This window comes from Gobius niger (genome assembly GCF_951799975.1).
Source record: "Gobius niger genome assembly, chromosome: 15".
NCBI lineage: Eukaryota > Metazoa > Chordata > Actinopteri > Gobiiformes > Gobiidae > Gobius > Gobius niger.
Genome location: NC_136866.1, coordinates 23,398,898 through 23,421,073, shown reverse-complemented (window position 1 = coordinate 23,421,073; position 22,176 = coordinate 23,398,898). Strand labels below are relative to the sequence as shown.

General features: G+C 42.8%; 1 protein-coding gene across 2 annotated transcripts in view; it reads right to left on the bottom strand.

The window, feature by feature from the left end:
- plcb1l (phospholipase C beta 1-like) overlaps positions 1-21,695 on the bottom strand; it is a 267,795-nt gene extending 246,100 nt beyond the window's left edge. For both annotated transcript variants that reach the window (XM_079572652.1, XM_079572653.1), the window contains exons 1-2: positions 21,332-21,695; positions 6,662-6,739 (exon numbers count right to left, since the gene is read on the bottom strand). In XM_079572652.1, coding sequence (XP_079428778.1) covers positions 6,662-6,739; positions 21,332-21,430 — 177 coding nt within the window. In that variant the 5' untranslated portion in view covers positions 21,431-21,695. The remainder of the gene's footprint in view (positions 1-6,661; positions 6,740-21,331) is intronic.
- Between the last annotated feature and the right edge of the window lie 481 nt (positions 21,696-22,176).

Below are 22,176 nucleotides of genomic sequence, written 5' to 3'. Positions count from 1 at the left end.
CATGGACCATCGACTACCTCACGGACCGACCACAGTATGTGCGGCTGCGCAGCTGTGAGTCTGAGGTGGTCGTCTGCAGCACCGGGGCCCCTCAGGGCACCGTCCTCTCACCGTTTCTCTTCACCATCTATACATCGGACTTCACATACAACACGGACAGTTGTCATCTCCAGAAGTTCTCCGACGACTCCGCCATCGTGGGCTGTGTGTCTAAGGGGAACGACCTGGAGTACCGGTCAGTCATCATAGACTTTGTGGACTGGTGTGAGCGCAACCACCTGTGCTTGAACATCAGTAAGACGAAGGAGATGGTGATCGACTTCACGAGGAAGCCACTGCCGTACACACCGCTGAACATCCAGGGGGAGGACATTGAGGAGGTGGACAGTTTCAAGTACCTGGGTGTTCACCTCAACAATAAACTGGACTGGTCCCACAACACCAACGCCCTGTACAAGAAGGGCCAAAGTCGCCTCCACCTTCTGAGGAGACTGAGGTCGTTCGGAGTGAGCAGGCCTCTGCTCAGGACTTTTTATGACTCTGTGGTGGCCTCTGCTCTCCACTACGCTGCCGTGTGCTGGGCCCCGGGCAGCACAGAGCGGGACAAGAACAGACTGAACAAGCTGGTCAGGAGGGCCAGCTCCGTCCTGGGCTGCCCCCTGGACTCTGTGGAGGAGGTGAGGGACAGGAGGGTGTTAGCCAAGCTCACCTCCATCATGGACAACACCTCCCACCCACTGCACGGGACTGTAGAAGAGCTGTGCAGCTCTCTCAGTGGCAGACTGAGACACCCTCAGTGCAGGACGGAGCGCTACCGCAAAGCCTTCATCCCCACTGCTGTCAGACTGTACAATAAGACTGTGAAGTAACGCCGACTGTAACAAGTGAATTTCTCCTTTGTGAGATGAATAAAGGTTTATCTTATCTTATCTTATAAGACAATGAACAAGCAAAAAAAACACACACAAAAAAGTGACAAAAAACTACAAAAAATTAAAAAAAAACATGACAAAAAAGCTACAAAAAAGGTAAAAAAAAACATGACAAAAAAGTAACAAAAAATATTTTAAAAATGACCAAAAAAAGCAACAACAAAAAAAGTCAAAAACCTGACAAAAAAGTGACAAAAAAGCAACAAAAAATGTCAAAAACATTACAAAAAACAATGAAAATATGGCAGAAAAAGCGCAAAAAGGAATGAAAAAAAGCAATGAAAAAAGTAAAACAAAAACAACACAATGAAAAACCTATAAAAACGTGACGAAAAAGCAACAAAAACGCGGCAACAACATGACAAAAAAGTCACAATCAGTTTTGCAGGTCTTAGCTTTCAAATGAGCCGTTACACTGCCCTGGAGGCTGTAAGCTCCAGTCATGAAGCTTTTAGATTTGGGTAAAGCCGAACTAGAGAAATAGTGCTCGTTTAAGGGTTAGGGAAGAGGTTCATGTAATCGGGGAGAGAAATTTTGGTCTGAGAGGTTCTGGCGAAACCCTCGTGAAAGGTATTGCGTTCCCTTATTCAAACATTAAAATGTTTCTTTGTGGTCATTAGTGAGACTTGGTCATATATTGGTTTACACTGGGTTTGATACTTTGGACACCACTTCAGGCATTTTTCATAATGTGGTTAAAAGCTCACAAAAGTAGATTTTGCATGAATAGTCATTTGCCCAACCACATCTCAATTAAACATCATAGGCTTTTTGTGTGTTATTATGTAATCTCAAACCCAAAAGTGACATTGTGCTGTCCTTCTCTAAATGATTAGACTGTAGATGTCTTTGTGTGCGACGGGACTGTTTTGAATGAAACAACCCACTCACCGGGTGACACTGGTGCAGGAAATAATGATGAATCTATGCCAAAGAGCCCTCTCCACTTTCAGAGTGGAGAATCACTCTCACACACATTTTTACATCAAGGGAGCCACTTTTCCACAGCTTTGGATTCTCCTGAATAGATATGTCGTGGAGTACATAGCTGGAGCATTACCCTGTTGTGCAATAGTTTCGTTTTTTTGGGAAATATGGAGCGACGTCACATTACATTAAGTAAGTAAGTAAGTCAGTAAGTGGTGCCATTGTGGGCCAACCAGACCAGCATGTTTTTGGAGGTCGGGGAAACCGGAGGACCCAGAGGGAGTTTCAAAGCGTGGCGTCCCGCACTGGTCAGCCCCTCCCACCTCCTCCTTCCTCTTCCTCCTGCACAGTCATCCTCTTTCTCCCCTGGCTCTGACGCCGTTCTTCACCTGAGGGTCACCTGTGAAACTCCGCCTTACAGTTGAGTCAGGACCCAGTGATTATAAAAGAGTCTTTCATCATCTTCTGGAAGAACGAACATCAGCCAAGGCTATGGTAGGGAGAGAAGCTTGGAGTCTTGCCCTCCTCGTTTGTCACTTATTTGGTGCCTCTTCAGTGTTTCAGGAGAAGAAATGTGCAGGTCTCAAATGCCTTTAGCTCTTTAGCTAGCTGTCCCCTGAACCTCACGAAAACACAGCAAAGATGTCCAAAAGTATCCAGTAAATCAATATCCAGTATTACAATAACAATTACATCACAGGGTTATTGGCCTGCCTTATTAACGGTTAGTTTCTTAGTCATAGCCTCCTCCTGTCTTCCAGGATGTGAGCGCACAAGTAATGTCTCGGTCAGCACTCCTCTGCAGTGGAATTACAGCTTCATCTGAGCAAACATAAAATCAATCGGTGCTATTAATTAGTCTAGCGCTGCTGCCGCTGCTGCTGCTGCTGAGACAGGTCAACACGGAAAAACGGCTCGAAATTCAAATGAGAAGTCAAATAGGAACGCTTGTGTCCTGTTTTGATCATCATTCTGTTCATTGATTAATCGCAGTTAGGAGCAAAACCGATAAAAGATGCTCCTATGACAGGTTGCCACAGTGGCTTCGAAGGACGGATTAAACATATTTTATCGAGAACAAATTCCCGATGAAGATTCCTAAATCGTGAAAAGGTATATCCATTCTGTTACCCCTTGAAGACAGGGCAGGAGCTTGGCGTAGAGTGGCTGCTCCTCCACGGCGAGAGGAGCTGGGAATAGATGGATAAATGAAATAAAAGCTGCTTTAACGGTTACTTGTTTTTTACTTGCAACTAATACTGACATATTTAACCTCTTAACCCCCACCTTCTCCAATTCTAAAAGTATCTGGACTAGAGTTTACAGCCTCCAGGCCAGAGTCACGACTCATTTGAAAGCTCAGACCTACAAAAGGATCTCAGATTTTTCCTTGTGTGCCACTTTCGGCACTTTTTTGTCACGTTTTGTGTTTTTTTTTACATGTTTTTGTCACATTTTTGCCGCTTTTTCTGCACTTTTTTTGTCAGAGAAAAACATCAAGGCATCATTGTTTTTAGCTGCGTTTTTTGTCGGCAGTTTTGTTGCTTCTTGTCACTTTTTTGTCCCATTTTTGAGGCATTTTCTGTGCTTCTTTGTCACGTTTCCGGTGCATGTTTTAGTTGCTTTTCATGTTGCTATTTACAAACCTTTTCGTCGCTTTTTTCAAGAAGCTTTTAAATTCAGGTAAAGCTGAACTGGAGAAAATGTGATTGGTTAAGATGGGGGTTAAGAGAAGTCATTAGTCAAATCTATATAATAATAATCTCAGTTTATTGACCGGAAATACTAAGAATTTGACTCTAAATGCAGTAAAATCACCCAAAAATATACAAAATTACACTGCAAACAAACTAAATAACCTGTTTGAGTCGTAAAAATGTTTCAAGGCCTTGGGTAAAAAGTAATCATTCACGTTTAATATTCTCCAACATCAAACAAAAGTAATGAAAGTGTTTTCCTGGTCACTGAGAGCCTCAAGCCTCTCCCTTTTCACCTCATTGTTCTTTCTATTTCCCTGAAACTATGGACATAACGACGGCACTGAGCGCTGCATTCTCTTCTCACCGGTGTCAGGTTCAGCTCTGCAGGTGTTCAGATTTCTGCGTCTTTCCCAACGCCGCTGCTCCATGCCTTATCTGGACTGCAGATATGGCCCGGGGCGCTGCCAAGTTTGTGACCGGGAGACACCGGGTCACTCACTGCTGCAGAGTCGAATGGAGCAACGGCTTTGGGAAGTGTTTGAAAATAGTTTTTGTGATACAGAAATGAGAGACACATCGAGTTTCACTTCCTGATGTTCATAGAAAATCCCCATAAGCCCCTCCCACCCCTTTCCTCTTGCTCCCCTTCACTGTGCAGCTGTTTCGATAAAAAGTGAAGTTCACAAAAGAGGATCAAGATTACACAAAGATGCGCGAGTGGGTCGGAAAACAGGAACTCTTTTGTAATGAAGTGAATTCGTGAGACCCAAATCAGAGAGAATATCTTATTGTAAAATATCTAACAGCTTCTATTAGACATGTTTAATAATAATATTCTATTGACTATTTACATAAGGCTGAACGGATAAAGATGAAACATGCTCAATAGGTTTTCAATTAAAAAAACCCTTAACCTCTTAAAGGGGCTAGATGCAAGGTAGCCATTTTATACTCACTACTGCCACCTCAGGTCATACCTGTAACTGCACCTTCTATATTAAGCTCGTGCATGACGGCACTTCGGACCCGAATTAACACCTTTTTGAGTGACAGTGCAGGATTTTAGAGGCAGTTGAATAGTGGTGAATATTGTGTTATCCTCTAACAAATATGTCTGGGCTCATTCTACACCTTAGGACATTGTTGAAACATGTAGGGGCAGGAAAATACTCAATTTTATCATTTTTAAACTCCCTATAGTCCCTTTCACCCCGGTCATTACCCAAATCTAAAGCTTACAGCCTATAGGCCAGTGTAACACCTCATTTAAAAACTAAGGCCCACAAAACTAAGATTCTTCCTTGCGTTATCGCCACTTTTTTGTTGTATTTTTAGTGCTTCTTTGTCGCCTGTTTGGTTGAATCTTTTGTCAGTCTTTGTAACCGTTTAATTGCTTTTTAATCACTCTTTAAGTGAAAGTGCTCGGTTAAGGCAGGGTTTAAGAGGTTGAATGAGCACCAAAATGTGTAATATCATGTTGGGATTTGAGAAATTCCCTGCATTTTCTTTCGATCATCGGGAATAATCGTGAAATCGTGCAATATTTTACCTCATAATAATCGAGACTAGTGGAACCGTGACATCTCTACTCCGATCATGAGGGTTTGTGGACCAAATCACCCACACATCATCACGGAGACCAGTCAATTTTCCGTTTGGTTACTTCTCAAAATCGTGGCCCTCAACTGAAATTTCGGCATCATCGAGAAAGTCAACCATTTCGGTATAATCTTCACTCGTTTATCGACAAATGCCTCCCACCGGTCCTATTTTTAATCCCGGTCGTACCACTGTAATTACCACAGGAGCGCGGCGACCAAAGAAGCGCTGTAGTTTCCATGGTGATCAATTCCTTCACTAGACATTCAAGCAGCGCCATCGAGCCGCACGCTTGTCAATTTACTCCACGTCCTAAATACTGGAGGAAATCCAATACGCGCTTTTGCGAGTAGGTAGCCGCGACATCCTGCCGTTTATGCGTTGTCAATTCTGCATAGCCACTCCTTTGTCTCAATTTCTTACTGGCATCAGGCCGCGCTCAAAACAAACAAAGCAGGGCGGGGAGAGAGCGAGGCGGTGAGCGAGATGCTTCCTTGTGGGCTTTGCGGCTCAACTTCCCGGTTTAAATTTCAGCTTTCTTTTTATAGCCTCTTCTCAATACTTTTTGGGTGTGTATGATGAGTGTAAATAATCGCCGGTGACTCAGCGAGAAATTCAGAAAGAGGTAAGAGGTAGCCTAAAGTTAGCTGTTATTTTATTTATGTGCAATTGCAATATGGTATGAGTAAGGCTCCTCCAAGAACTGAACTGTGAACAAATGCTCAAATTTATGCCGTATTCAAGCTTTTAACAGTTTCTAATGTCCTCCAGGAGACACCATGAGCTCCAGCCCATAGGAGCAATCATTGATGTTGTTTGTTGTTACTGCACATTGCAACTATTCATATTTATTTTATACATTCATGTTGCCGACCACAGCCCCGAACGTGATGATATTACAAGTACACGTATTGTTTGAATGATCAAGGTTAGAAAAAAGGTGGTGAAAGCCGCGCGGGTTTTGTTTGCACATTGTTCGGATCACTTTAGTTGTTTGTTCTGCTTCACCTGTTGAACTGTGTCCTCAATGGTTTATTTTATTTGACCTTTATTTAATCAGGAAAGTCCCACTGAGACTAGGAATCTCATTTCCAGGAGCTCCAGAGGCGAGAACCCAGAGGAAACCTACGCAGACACGGGGAGAACTCCACACAGAAAGGCCCTGTCCAGGTGGGAATCGAACCTGGGACCTGCTTGGTAACCGCTGCGACACCCATAGCACAAATGGCATTGGCGAAACAGTCCACTGATGGATGATAATAACACAGTACATAAGTTTTAGTTCCAATGTAGAGCAAATATGAGCCTCGAATAAACCAGTCCAGATGACTGTCTTTGTGACCCTGGCAACGATGGAACTCCTGGGTGACTGGGAGCTTACACAAATAAACAGGCAAAGCAGCAAACACAGTGTGAATATGTGATTAAAAATGTGCCACTTTCCAGAACATGAATCGACACACATGCGGCACTAAGGGCGCTGGAACACGGTGCTGGTCTTACCTTATTTTGGTCCGTCCAATACAGGAAGTATCCTTTGGGGTCGACGGTTAAGGTCACAGGGGTCACAGTGGTTGAATCCTGAAAACAAGCACAGGCACAAGAGTCCGTTCATTTATTTTGTGCTAAAACATTGACATTTCAATTGACTTTTAAAAGGATGAGGCCACTTTTTGTGTGTGGTTCGGGTAGATATTTGAAAGGCAAGATATAGTTGGATGAAATCTATTTTTTTCTTTTTTTTTTACAAAGCCTGTAGTATAAAGTATAAAGAGAAGCTTATCTGACAAAGCAGTACAGCTTAAAATGGGCACTGTTATTGTCAACATGAAGTTTAAACTCCAAACAGTGTCACTGCAACCATCTGCTTCTAATTTGCATATATTTATCAGCAGCAGGGCCCTTTAACCTATCCTGAGAATGCGGATTATTACTTTCTAAAAAAATATAATAGCTTGCCGCACTATATAAAAACACTCTGTAATATTCCAGATTTCATTATCCGCAGACAATGCTGTGCCTGAGGACAGAACTCTCGCCTCACAGCAACAGCGCGGGTTCTCCCTGCGTCTTCTGTGAGTATCCTCAACCAAAAACATGCACAACAGGCACCGCAGTGTCCCCCACTGTCCCTGGCAGGTCGGCCCAGAGGCACTGGCGCTTTTCAAAACCACTCCAGCTGCTTTACAATAGGCAGAGCGAAGAAGAAAAAACAAACAAAAGACGGCTTCGAAGGCCGTTATGAAGATGGGTTTTCATGAGCGGGGACAGTAATGGCAGTAATGTAAACTCCATGGCATGTTTTGAACGTATTCGCGTAAAGAATGAGCACTTATGTTTTCCAGACTGTGACCTGACATTAGCTCCAGTGACCCCCCCAGGCCTCCTCTGCGCATGTTTGGGAACACTACAAGCACGAGCTGCAGGCTGTGCCACGGCTGCTTCGTGTTGTACTGATCGCAACAGACGACACTTCACAGCACTGTTGATGTATACACAAAAATAAAGGCGCACTGACACGCACGCACACGGCTATGACCCTGAGGCAAACAGGGCGACGCCAGATATTATTGGACGATTCTATAAAAAGATTGCATTACTTTTTTTTCCTCCTTTTACCCCTTTGTCCCGCAGTGCAAGCGCAGCAGTTGAACAGGAGCATTGTCCTCTTGTCAAATCGGTCGCTGAGAATTGTGATGATCACGTAATATACTACAATCACTTCTAGAGTTACAGCTCTTGTTGTACTGCCACTACTACAGCAACTACCATTACTGTATTATGTTACTTAAACTATTGCTTCACAACCGCACCAACTATACAACAATAAACCCAATATGTTTGTGTAAATGGCAAGATTTGTTCCCCTTTGTCCAAGGAGGCAGGGCTGAAGTTGAACAGTATCATCTTGTACTCCTCATATGATAAATGATACTATAACTCAAACCTGTGAGTTGGTTACCACAGTGTAGTGTTATTCTGATATAATTTTCCAATCCAATACCAATACTTAGACTCAGAGGGTTTGTTTCTCCCCTCCTGGAACCGCCACCTTAACATAATGGAGGGGTTTGAGCACCCGAATGATCCTGGGAGCACTGTTGTCGGGGTTTTCGTGCCCCTGGTAGGGTCTCCCATGGCACAGGTCCTAGGTAACGGGTGAGACAAAGAGCGGTTCAAAAGCCCCTTATGAGAGACCAACAGGCCCAGTTAGAACCATGAGGCCGTCCTTCTGTGGACCCACCACAGGAGGAGCCATAAGGGGCTGGTGCAATGTGATTCGGGCAGGTCCAACAGCTGCCCCCACGACCCGGCAACGGAAAAGTGGAAGAAATGAATGGATGGATGGATGGATGGATGGATGGATGGTTTCTAGACGCAGGCTTTAAGACTAGCTGAGGAGATGCACTCTGTGAAATGTTCAGCTCCAGACTAAACACAGTGAGTGTGTTGAACGGGGTCTGTACAGTCACCTATGGCCAATGGCGATGTTGTGTACAAAAGTGGTCCCTCCCCAAGACATTTCTTCCTACTGGCCAATGTTTTTCGCAGAACAGGGGTGGCTGGTGTTTTGATCATGTTTCTGCGGCGTGTAGAGCCCTGTGCCCTTCAGTACCAGAGCCAGCGGTGTGTTCTCCCCCTCTCGAGACACGGCCAATGTTTGACTGACAGTGGAGTAAAGTTTGTAGTTTGTGCTGTAAGAGTTTGAAAACGATGCAGCCAAATGCAGAAGGAAGTACGCCTCAGTCGACCGATTCTTTCTCAGCCACACCCTGGCAAAACAAGCAACGGCGCACTGTTTGTTTGCAAGATGTCACTCTCTTCTGCGTTAACGCTGTTGTTGCGCCAGCGTAGTCCGATACCAAGTACCAGTCCAATTGAGGGGTTGTATCAAATCTATAGCGACGCCTGTGAAAAGATGCCAAGCCCCAGAGCACATGGTTCGTTATGCATGACAGACGGATTCGATTCTGCTATTGTTCTGCTTCCACTCTAAAGACTAAATGAAAGCAACAAAAGGATAACACAAATGTATGCTGTAGTTTTTGGAGGCTGATGTGAACTTGAGCCACAACATGGTATTGGATAGGTTTTGATTCAGGATTCTGCAACCTTACAAGTAGTGCAGTTTTGCTCTTTTACATCAACTCTGTACTAATAATGAGGCTAAACAATGTAGCCTATAGTCTGTTTCTGTGCTTGTTTTATCATTTTCCCTTGACATCTGCACCTTACTGTGTGTTTAAAGAGCTGCTGCAACAAGTGAATTACACCGGTGTGACATCAATAAAGTCCTATCTTATCTTATCACTTTCGTACTACTGCATCACGCTACTGATAGAAATAAACACAGTCCCTCACTTTTGATTCAACCTTTATTTAACCGGGTAAGTCCCTCTGAATATCTTTTCAGGCTTGTCCTGGTCACAAACCCAACATGCTTTACAGTGCTTTATTTATTCACATTCTGGTGGTGATGTAGCCTCCAGAGCCAGTGCCGTCCTCAAAAACTATTACCACTCCTAACATTCCTATCATTTCATATATATGTGGACGCTTCTATAAATAGTAAGACTTCTTCCTGTGTCCAAGGAGACAGTAGCTCAGGTGAACAGTGGCGTATTGTCCTCTTCAATCAGTGGCTGTGATGAGCGCATTACGGAAGCACATTCACCGCAGGGGCGAAGATAACGCAAGTGTCTGCATGTGGGAACTAATGATGTCCTTATCAGCGCCGGGCCAGACTGAGCCAACAATCAGCATCTACTACATGCTTCTCTCACACGCGTTCCCATTAGAGAGGTTATCGGGCAAGGGAGTCAAAGGAAGTCACAATGTCCAAGTGTTACAATGACTGCGAGGGATTTTTGTTCTAGTCACAGGGCGAGGAGTTTCCCAATGAGGAACCAAAGTCATTCATTGTTTTGTCCAAGTACAAATGGTAGTGTTGACTGACATCCCCCTATAGGAAAAGTTTAAAGGAGTGAGTGTTTTCCTGTATTTTTGGAGTATTTAAATTTGGGCTGTGCACTGTTAGTGTATCGGGAAAAAAGTTAAGGCACTACATCGACAAAGATTTTGTGCAGAACACTGGGACCCCAAAAATATTTTTTCTTCATATGCTTGGTTGATGCGAGGTGGAGCCTGAGACTGCACTACTTGGTTGCTACAGTGAAAATAGATGATAAAGACAACTGCAGTTTTTGTCTTCAACTTCATGAATAAGGACGTGAATGTACCGGCAATACAGTGCTGTTTCTTAAATAGTTTTTTTCTTTTATTTCAAGATTATTCACATTGTAGATCACTAAAGGCATTAATTTATGAATGAACACAATGACGTAAATTCTTCAACATCGCTGCTTTTTGCTTTGCACACCGATGTGCTTCAGAATATAGTAACCAGAAAGGGTTTTCACCACAGAGGCCTGTCAGAAACCATTTCAGGGACCTCATTGAGAATATGCCAAGAATAAGGGTGGCAAATTTAAAGAATTTAAAATATAAAACATATTTTCTTGAGTTACTTCACCCTTTTTTGTTTCCTATATAACCCCATGTGTTCATTCATAGTTTAATGAAGCCTCAGCGCAAATTCAACCTGGAAGACCTACCAGCAGCCCTCATTCATTGCCTCAACACGGGCAGCCAATCACCGCAGCTGCTCATTCCTGCTTCAGCCCAGGAATTCCCTTTTTAAGCTTCCTCATCCATCACTCGGACATTTCCCAGCTGTGCTACGACCCTCCTCCACCCCTCCTCCGCCTGGCCTCTCCTCTGCTCTGCTCCTCGTTTTCAACTGACCGCCACAGGTCTCATCCTCTACCGCCACCAGTGTCCAGACTCCAGGGGAAGACTCTGTCCATCATTCATTATCGCCGTGTATTTTATATCGTTAATTCAATCTTCCTCTGGGGTCTGAACCAGAAACCAAAAAAATATGATTCATGTCCAATAAAACTTTCTGAATGCCACTCTGTTTCTGTGAGTCTTTTCATGTTGAAATGCCTTCAATGGGAAGCACGCAATGGAAAAAGTGTTGAAAATAACAAAAGGTAAATTTCCTGTAGTATAGATCAAGTAATGGTATTGTAAGGGGGTCATTTATCAAGCGTTTTCTCATATGCAAAGCGAGTAGTGTGTGGAAAAGTGGATCAGCAGATTCTGCATTTACTCACTCAGCATTTCCTTATTTACATCTCAGATTTGGGGCCCTAATACTGTAATACAGGCAATCAAGTGCAACATTATTTTTCAGCTTGCACCCACTATATTCTCAAAACCATGTGAGGGGCCGAAGAGACATGCTAGAGGGCTGGATTTAGCACCCCGGCCTGACATTGCCTACCTCTGACTTGGATTAAATCAGATCAGAACTTGAACCAGCAGAAGCCAACTCTAAACAAGGATTAAACCCTATAATCTCAAGCCTAACAATGGCCAAAGCTTGGAATGCACCCGGTCTACACTAGGTCTATTATCCTCAGAGTATAGATCACACACTAATTATTCCTCCAAAACGTCTTCCAAATACTGTGTGACATTATCATCGCCCGAGTGATTCTTCCCGACATCTCTATCATCGAGAGAATGTTTACCCAACAGTCATTCCCGCCTCCTTAAAGCGCTCATTTGATACTTTGCACAGAATAAACATGCAGCATCAAATGCGGCGCTGATCGAAATGCAAGAGGCCACATCGCAAACATTCTCTATAGTGACGTTCGCCATGGCAACACCGGGCTTTCTGTAAAATCTATTAGACACTGGAGATACGGCGTCTTGGTCGCATTCACATGATTGCACAATTTCTACAAACTTGATTGGATGACAAAATATGGAGCTTATAGCTGAATGTATACAGTACACATTGGTGCCGTTTGTAGACGACAGAATAATCAGCGCTGATAGTAGAATAATACTTTACTGTATAAAATTGCTCTTTCAAAATGGCGGTAGCAAATGACTTGAAATAGGCCCCTGTCTCTTTAAGAACGTCTGACCCTTTCCGACACGCCCCCTCCACACGCTGTCTGTGGCATCACAACAACACTCCGCTTGTCTCAACAGTATTGAAACTACGATCGGTGCATTTTATTTTTTATTGTTGGAAAGGACCTACTGTTTATCACTTTGTGAACAATGGCCACACAGGATATTATTTGGAGACGAACCTTCCACACCGGACGCTTGGAAGGGGCTCTTGCCTGAAAAATAACTGCTGTTTGGAGGCTCTCTCTTTGCATCTGCCATGCCCTATGGATCTCTAACTATACCCCCATGGACGACACCAGGATCTGCAGGAGCCCATACGATTCAAAAGACGGACATTATCTGTGCAGGTGGACAATGGTTTTTCGAGGTTACCCCGTTAGCTTGTTATAATCGACTACAGCTCATTGTTGATGAAAAGTCTGCAATAAACCACAAATGTGTAAAGCCAGGCTCATTGTGTGATCATCGTAAAGGCTGCTTCGAGTAGTTGCTGCTTTATTGACGTTATTTGTGCATAATATGCTGCCTGTTTTCAATGAATGTTGTGAAGGTGAAGGTTGTTAGCTTGTCGCGGCTAATAGTGCCTTAGCTCCGGGAGAAAACCACTCGGCTACGACTCACTGTAGATGAAATGTGAGCAATAAACTACACAATCAACAAGCCAGGCTCCGTGTGTGATCATCATAAAGGCTGCTTCAAGCAGTTGCCTGTTTAGTGACGTTTTCAATGCATAATATGCTGCTTGTATTCAGTGAATTTTCCCGTTAGCTTGTCGCGGCTAGCTTGTTAGCTCCGGGAGAAAGCCACTCGTCTATGACCCATTGTAGATGAAATGTGAGCAATAAACTTCCAAATCAACAAGCCAGGCTCCGTGTGTGATCATTGTTAAACGGTTATTTATGTGTGTGGTGGTTTTATTGACTTTATGTGTGCATATTTCTCGTTTTCACGTGATGACTCGAGGTTTAGCTTAGCATTAGCTTTCTCCGGAGGCTCTGTGCATCATCAAGGCCCAGCGCAGAACCAGACACTGAAATAAGTGTTCGGTTTTAATCCTGGGTGTTTCGGTAACAGAAACACTGATGTGTGTCTTTGTAAAAGTTTCAGAACTGCTGTAACTCCGGTTCACAACACATGAAGCTAATCCTCCATGATGACTCTGTTTACATCTTAGGGCTAGACACTGCGGGGAGGGGGTTCTGCTGAGGAGCAGTGGTTGGTTACTCGGCTGGTGACGAAAGGTTGGAGGCGTATCCTGGAGGTCGAGGGCGTTTCCTGAAGGAATCAGGCGTTTTATCCCTAAAATAGCCGCCATCAGAGTTTCTACAGATTACTCGAAAATACGTTAATGTGCTAAGGCAACACTTCAGGCATGTTTTTAATGAGGGAATGACTTAATAACATGATGTAAAGCTTGAAAAAGTCCATTTTGCATAATACCCCCCCTTTAAGATATATTCAACACAAAAAACAACCATACAAATAAGAAACGAGATGTAAAAGTTTTCAAAAGAAAGATTCACTTTACTGAGCAGGTTCAGTTAATTCCCATCTCTCCTCGGGACATTGGACACATCCAATCTCATCACAACTGCTGATGCACATTATGACAATTCCAATTGTTTTCACAAATGGCGGCCCGTATGAAATGAGCAGTACCGAATGGCGATTACTTTGTTTGTGTTCCTATTATAATCCAGAGTACAGAATGCGCGCAGTGGGCAGCAGCTGATGAACCGTATGCGACTTTAGATGAGACTGAAGCTCCACAAACGCTGAAAACAAGGAATGACTGTTAAATAAGACGCATAACGTTGATTTTTCTATGTTTATGAATTTCAATATTATGTTTTCTTTATTAAGGATTATATATATGGTACTCATGGTATAGGGCCGCTTTATTCGAGGCATAGGGCTGATTTATGCACGACATTCCTGTTTAGCAAGTACTTCAGAGGAAGCTCATTTGAAAGGCAAAAATCAGCAGATTCCAAAGCAAAAAACGGTAAGTCTCTCTCTCATGGTTCTGAAATTATAAACAAAAGTCCTGCAACGTAAAATTGAAGTGTACAAACTCGTGACCAATACTTGATTTGATGTTTCTCAGTTCTCCTGAGGCCTATAGGCTCATTTTAAAGCTCTGACTGAGCTCATTCTAATGCAACAACAAACTGGAAGTCCCTATCCATCCCTTTCAGTTCCAGACAAATCGACCTTTTATCGGCGTTAGATCATCCGATTACTGTAAAGAGGGGTCGATCAAAAGTTCAATTTTAGTCAGGATTTTTCTCATTTAGTTTAGTTTAGTTTAGTTTATTTGAGCAATTTCAAGTTCCAAGTTTTTACAAAAGAAAAGAAACACAATAATGCCCAAAAGGGAGTAGGCTGCCTTGTTTTGGTCCTAACAAACAGCTAACGAGGGCTGATTCAATTTAATGGAGCGCATTGTTGAAATAGTTTGGTGAAATAAAGAAAATATCATTATTTCAACCTGGATAGACTCGAAGACAAAAGCAGCAATTAGAAAGATTTGTTGACATAAACATTTTGGCGATCAGACTCAAACATCGATATACGGATTATAGTTAGGATGGGTAGGTTAGAGTTAAGGATGTCTTCCCCCGGAGCCTGGACACTGATGGTGGTAAGGGAGACCCATAGTCTGAAGCCGTGGTGAAGGGGTGGAGGTGGGTCAGAGCACAGCTGGGAAGCCGACGAGCCATGAACACTGGAGCTTAAATCCAGATGATTGGCTGCGATGAAGGCGTGGCTCTGCGCTGATAGGCTGAGGTGGGGATGTGAACCATTGCAGAGGTGGTAGGTGATGCTTAAATTAGTCTTCCAGGTCGAATTTGCGCCTGGGCTTCATATCTCAATATTCAAGACGTTATCAAATTTTGCCCAGCCCTAGCAATCGTTACATCACATTAATGATTATTTCTTAGAACAAGGAAATTAATCAACCAGTGGAGTCGGAAAGGTTAATAAATCTACCATAAAACGAGCCATAGCATCTCAACCCGCATACATCTACAGTTTTCTCTTTTCACGATTAAACTTCTGGATTTTAGTATTTTAGAATACCACAGATGTACTTTTTTTTTTTTTTGCGTTGAATGTGGCTAATGATGTGCGAGCGATGTCTTCCTCCATCCCCGTTTTTAATGTCCTCCCAGCTCAGCGTGACCACTGCTAAAACACAGCAGCCCATTAGGCACTTTGATTCTCGTGGGCTTCATCGTAGAAAACACTAATGTCCTAATGGCTTATTCCCAAATGTGAAGATAAGCGTTTGGTGGTGCAGCACTGTCATCTGCATTTCTGCCATTTGATGATGAATAGGGATCTTTTAGCTGGCACAGTCATTCATAATGTGTGCTTGAAATGAAATAAAGTGTCTGACAAGTACAGTAGCTTTAGGGCATATAGGCAGGAGTGAGATGGGCATAATTAAAGCAAAGAATTTCCTCCATTAAACATAACCTTCACTGCGCGGTATAGGGAGTGAATGCTAATGGCTTGTATAACTGTTTAATTATAGTCGTCAGCTGAGAGCCAAGTAACCTAACACAATCCTACAGTAAGTTAAACCAAACTATGAACTAAAAAGATGTGGAGAAGCGTCGATCACTGCTCCTGGCCAAACCACAGCATTACAAAAGGACACATTTTTCTGCAAAGACGTAAAAACAGTTTAATAAATGAACTGTTATTGTATTTATGGCCAATCTCATTCATCTGAATGGTGCTTTGGACAGATCAACAGCAAATCCTTCAGCAGTGCTGCTCATTCTTTGCAAAAATGTAAATTATTTTGTGTTGTAGTACGGGAGTGGAAAGCATTCATGTTGTTTAAGCTGAGCTTTAATTTGAAATGGCTAGTTCAACCATAATAGTTTGATAGTTTGTTTAGTTTATTCATTTGCATAAAGGGACTATACGGAGTTTAAAAATGTGAAAATAAGTATTTTCTTCTACCTACATGTTCCAGCCATGTCCTAATGTGTAGAATGAGCTCAGACCTGTTCACCACAACTGCCTCTAAAACTCACTCAAAAAGTTGTTAGTTCGGGTCCGAAGTGCTTGATATAGAACCTACAGTTACACGTAAGACCTGAGGTGGCAGTAGTGAGCATAAAATGACCAACTTGAATCTACTCTCTTTAATGTACTTGATATGGGCCCGAATCTTCCGCCTGGTGCAAAAACAGCGTTGCTCAAGACAAAGTTGCCATCCTGTGGGCGTCGCTTAGAGAAAAAAAGGGGTTTGGTGGAGGCGTTGTGTGTCTCTGTCCAGTCACTGCCCCAGTTCTGAAGCTAAAGATTTCACAGAGCTCCTGCGGTCTGCGCAAGTCTAGTCTACAGTCTGCGATTAGAAACGCAAGATTGGGCCCATGAACTTAAAAATCCTGGATTGTAACCACAGGCAAATTTCCATCCGTGGTCCAACAAGGCTAATGTAAAAAATGCAATTGAAAATCAGCATCCATATGAGCAAATAGGTTCTGATTAATTGAACTGTGTTTACGTGATTGAAAGCACAGGGGAAGACCAGACAGGTACTAAAGAAGTCGTCTAAGATAAGGTAAGAACACATCTCAGTATGTAAAAGCGGTGGCCTATTCCTTTACGTACACCTCAACTAGCAAATGTAGGAAGACGTAAGCTGCGACGTAACAGTCCTGGAAAAAAACATTTCCAAACTTGTAGATGGATTATCACAGTAGGTTCATGGATAAATTGCGCACATGCACACAAGTTAAACCACGTCTTTTGCTTACGGGGACAACCTTGAAGTGTAATGATATAAGAGGCTTGAAACTCTCCTTATGCTTCTCCAGCCCAGACACTTCAGTTCCAGCCTCTCATGTCCTCAATGTAAACAAAAGTTGATATCACAGCTGTCCCTGTGCTCCGGATGACGCTGTAGTAGGAGAGAAAGTGACAACATATTTCATTAGAAGTGTCTGAGGGTCAGGTGTGACAAGCAACGCTCAAGTGGAATATCTCAGTTTAGTCCTTCAAAAAAAAAAAATCCTCCTCCTCTGCTCTTGAAAACACCTCAGTGCAGCTACGTTTAGTTTTGGCAAATCGCAAAGGCAGCGATAATTGAAGGGCGTATATCAACATGCTCGGAAATGCATGTGATTCTTGTATTTGTTTATGCAGTTTCATATTTGTCTTCTCTCAAGTGTCAGAGCTTAAAATGAACTGAAATATAATCTTAAACCATACATAAATCAACACGTCATACAAGGGGGAGTGGCCTAGCTGAAGGGGAAGAAAACTCTCATGGGAATCATAATATTTCACTCTTTGTAGCTGTTTTCTGGTGGACTATGAACACATTTATCACACACCAATAAAGTCAAGCCAAAACCAGGTCCATATGGATGTTTTTTTCACAGCAAATTGCTCAGTAGAAGCGAAAAATCTGCACTTTTGCTAACACTAGCACATGTAGCATGGAGCTGAAGTTAGCTTCCTGGTTAGCATTGTCCGTTTTTTTAAGTATGTATGGGCTGGTGAACCACTTTGCTCCTCTCCAGGTCTCTGTATCTTTATTTAGTAGAAAATATATATTCATAATACTACATTTGTTCAAGTAATGGTGGAGAAATGGGAGAAAGTTCAGTTTTTTCTCCTCTTTGTTTTGATATGGGCAATTCCAAATATGCCGTCTGTATCAATACAAAAAGTTCCCATGAAATCATGTAAAATGCCAATGTTCAAAATGGGGGGATTAGCTATTTGTGTAAACTTGTGCTCTGTTTTGTCACTCCTGGCTTCTCGGTTCTTGGTTTAACGATAGAAAAAGGGGAAAGGAAGCAGAATAGCGCAGTATCAGTGTGTTTTGGATGTGTTGGATTTTGCCGGAAAAGTCTGGTTGTTTCGAGAGATAAGCCCACACGGACAAATAAGAGATGACGCTGGTAACAAACTCTCTCTCACACTATCCCGTTGTACGCTGAGTGTCAGAGGAGGAATCAACAACTACAGCGGACGTGGCCAGCACTGCAGTTGTGCCTTCAGGCAAGACACTTCACCCACGAAGAATAGGTCGCAGCTGGCAGCCTCATCTCGGCAACAAGCCTTCTTGATTCGAGGTTTTTGTGGAGCATTAAAAGTCGCTAAATGAATTGTGTCAATATTTAATGTCGGTGAAATCATTATCTCACTATCTCACACTCTGTCGGTCAGAAAATTCAATATTGATCTAAAACGGCTGACTCAAAGTAAACAGCTGTTGCGCTTTCTGATACGCAAAATACCAGGTCATAGATTTTAAATGAAATTCCCAAAAGCTCCTCCTCTAAAGCCTCAATGCTGTTTCAATAAAGAGTAAAGGAGCTTTTTGGGAGCTGTCGCTATCAGAATAGCCACTGGAGAAGATTCAAAGATTACTCAAAGATGCGCTAGCGGCTCAAAACGACAACTTCAGGTAGGCTTTTGATGAGAGAACATTGTCACATGGTAAAGAGCTCTAAAAAGTTGATTTTGCACGATAGCCCCACTTTAAATCTATATATTTATTGGAAAATAATGGCAAGGCAACTTTATTTATATCATGCATTTCGTACACAAGGCAACTCAATGCGCCAATAATAACATTGTTCGATTTTTATTAATTCTAATTTTCATTATATAAACGTTTGACACAATGCTCGAAAGTTGCCTGTGCTTTTGAACATTTAGAATTTCCTTATTCTGTGTTTTCTTGCATTTGTGGCATTAAAAATAGCATTAATAATCATTAAGTTTAACTTGTTGCTTCCTACATGAACCTAATTTGTTTTTTTATTGCATTTGATGTTTCGGCAGTCTCCATGTTGGCTCCTGACGATGGCAGCAGCATGACTTTGGAAAACCACCATGGTGCGCTATTCAACAATATAATTTGCTGAGCGGAACAGCAAACATTTCATCTGCACTTCACAGGTTCCCTTTCTCCAAATAAGAAACGGAACGAAATGCCAAAACGGTGATTGACAGAGCGCTTGTTTACTGCGTTTGCATAATTTCCTATCGGCCATCTGCACTGTCCAAATTCTCACCCTGATCCACTCGCACGTCCCCACTAATGTCGTCTGCGCGCCCAATGAATCACCTGCGCTCGGCCAGCGATTGTGCGAGAAGATTATGTCACAAAATTATATTTCCAAATGCCACTTACATAAACCTGGCACCACATAACGGACGGTCATAACAGCCTATTATCAGGCGAGAACAAGGTGGTCCAGGGCAGGTTTCACACAGTAGCTGGACTCAGGGAAGAGAAAGGCACTTTTTATATAAAAAGCTCAGGGTCATCATTTTTAGTGCATTCTAAAAGTTTGACTATATTTCACCAGAACAAATCAACTTATTTAATTTTTTTGGGATGATCATTTTTCTGGAAAAGGACATACAAAGAGCTTAACATTCTATATCTTTAGCAGCGCAACCATCCTGTACATAAGGACCATGAGGGAGTCCGCGTTCCAGCCTTGGAATATGACGCTCTCCCTCTTTTGACATCATTTATTTCAGAAAAAATCAAAAATAATAACTTTTCTCCAACTTTTTTCATCTAATTTCCTACTGACTGATGTAAAACTACTTAAACAGGCATTGTCCAATCAAACTTTTGGTAAAACATAAACATTTACAAACCTTTTTTTGACTTTAGTGCTACAATTACAGTTGCAAGGCTTGGGAAAAATATCTAGTCATGTTTATTTTGCACTGCATTGCAATAGGTTGTGTTTACGTGACATCACAACATACTAAAGAGCCTATAGTTTAAAACTGAGGTGGAAGACAGGTTGGAATTCCATGGCGGTAACTATGGTAACTGTCAAAATGCAGATTTCTAGTCCTATTTTATTGGCAATTTCCCTGTAATTCCTGGGCCACCTCACATAAAACAAAAACTGTCAAAAAGCTCAAAGTCATCTCTTCCAGCACATATGAACTGTGGTCTAATTATTTCTTCACGAAGTCGTCCGGAAGTCGAGAAAATATTCAAAAACATGATAGAAGTAGAAAGGACTTTCTGCAAGAATAATGTGACAGGTTTGTGAATCCAATCACTATCAAATAATGATCAAGGAAGAAACTGTGTCTTTCCCATATAGTTGTATTGGCATTGAATTCTAGAACAAGAACGCAACCAATTGCCTTATTTGTGAATGTGGAGTAAAAAAAAATTCAACTAATGAGCCCGTGCACAACCAAAGGAACACGCTATTGTTCTGGACAGAAGCAGAGCATTGGTTGAAGCGTTTAAGAGTCAGACGGTTGCCGGTTCAAGCCGAGCCGGAGCAGACACTGTCGTCCAGTAAATTATGCCTAGATCATCATGAGTCACTGTGAGAGCTGCTGAATGAGCACAGTTTATTAAATTAGATATTGTGTTTAAATATGTACATCATCATGAAAGTCATATAATGATAAACTGACATTTCTAGAGGAGCAACAGATGAAGAAGAGGAAGTTGCGAGCAGCCTGCATGAAAGAAGTCTCAGAAGGTTCAGAACTATATATCAGGTTGAGGATTTAAGGTCTAAAAATCAAGAATAAACCTTAAAGCAAAACTGGACTAAAACAGAGCTTAAAACAAACACAAACCAAGTCACTCAACACAGTCCAAAGCAGGAATGGGTGCCAGCGCAATGATATACCAGTATTTCAATCATTCTATACAGTTTAGACATTTACTCAGAAGAGCAACAGCTTCGTGCGTGCAGCCCACCGGAGCGTGCCAAAGATGCGCGGGGGTAAGGTGCACTGCGGCCATACACCTCGCTGTTAAAGGCCCTTTTTTTGTGTGAAATCGATATTAATCAATTTCAGCAAAGGGAGAAAACGCTTTGCAAAACCTTCTCCGTTTCTGAAAACCCCGCTGAGTCGAAATGTGCTTATAATTTGTGCTAATTGGCGAAGCGCTCCAAGAGCGAAAGGCGAGGGGTAAATAATTTGATCAAATGTTCAATTGAGATTAATGAGTGGAGCGCAGAGACACGCGCGCGGCCGCACCGGAGTATAAACAAAGCACATGGACGTGGAGTATCGCGGCTTCTTTCGCTATTGTCAATGCGTAAAACCAAGCGCCCGCTACTACTGTTGGATAACCGGTGCATATAGATTTCATCAATGCAGCGTTGAGGCAAAAAGATGTGGAGGACCATTACTTACATCGTCCCATTTCATGAATTTGTTGCCCCTCTTCAGGCTCTCGGGCACGGACACTGGCTTGAGCTGCAGCGCGTGGACTCCAGGCTGTGCCCCTGCCATTGACACATCCAAGTATTTCCCCTCGCGCAGGCAAAAAGAAAAACAGCGGCTTCGAAAAGCGACTCCCTCTAGTCTAGATGTCTTCCTCCGACTCCCGTTATTATTGTAAGGTGCCTATACAATGGCGATAGGCTGTAGATGAGCCCCCCCCACTGACTCAGTGTGTCATGCCCGCATTGACTGTGTTGGTGAGCGGCGAGTGGAGGCGGACACAAGCGCAGCGGACCCGGGCCACTGACTGACTGCTGGGCTGGGAGCGACATGCAGCAGAACGAGAGAGAGAGAGAGAGAGAGACAGAGAGAGAGAGAGAGAGAGAGAGAGAGAGAGAGAGAGAGAGAGAGAGAGAGAGAGAGACTCTAATGTAACGAGGCAATGCGGAGAAGGAGATGAAGAGTGAACGAGCGCCTCCGTGCGTCACAGGCAACGGCAGTGTCAAAACGGCCCACGCACTGACAGGTGGTTGAGTGTCTTCAAGACGGACTAAAAAAAGGGCGAAAGAATGCGAAGGCTGGGATATTTTTTGCTCCCTACAAAAGGATATTATTGCTTCATACAAAGAAAACTAGTTATGACAAATAGCCCGCAGAATAATGTGAGCAACACTCATATGAGTCATTGAGGTTCTGAAACGATTAAAAGGTCCGACCACAAAGTCACGATGACATCCTGACTAAAAATATAGTTTGCAGTATGTTTTTACCCATATTTTTGTTGCACTTAGAGATTTGCTTCTGTAAAGCGCGTT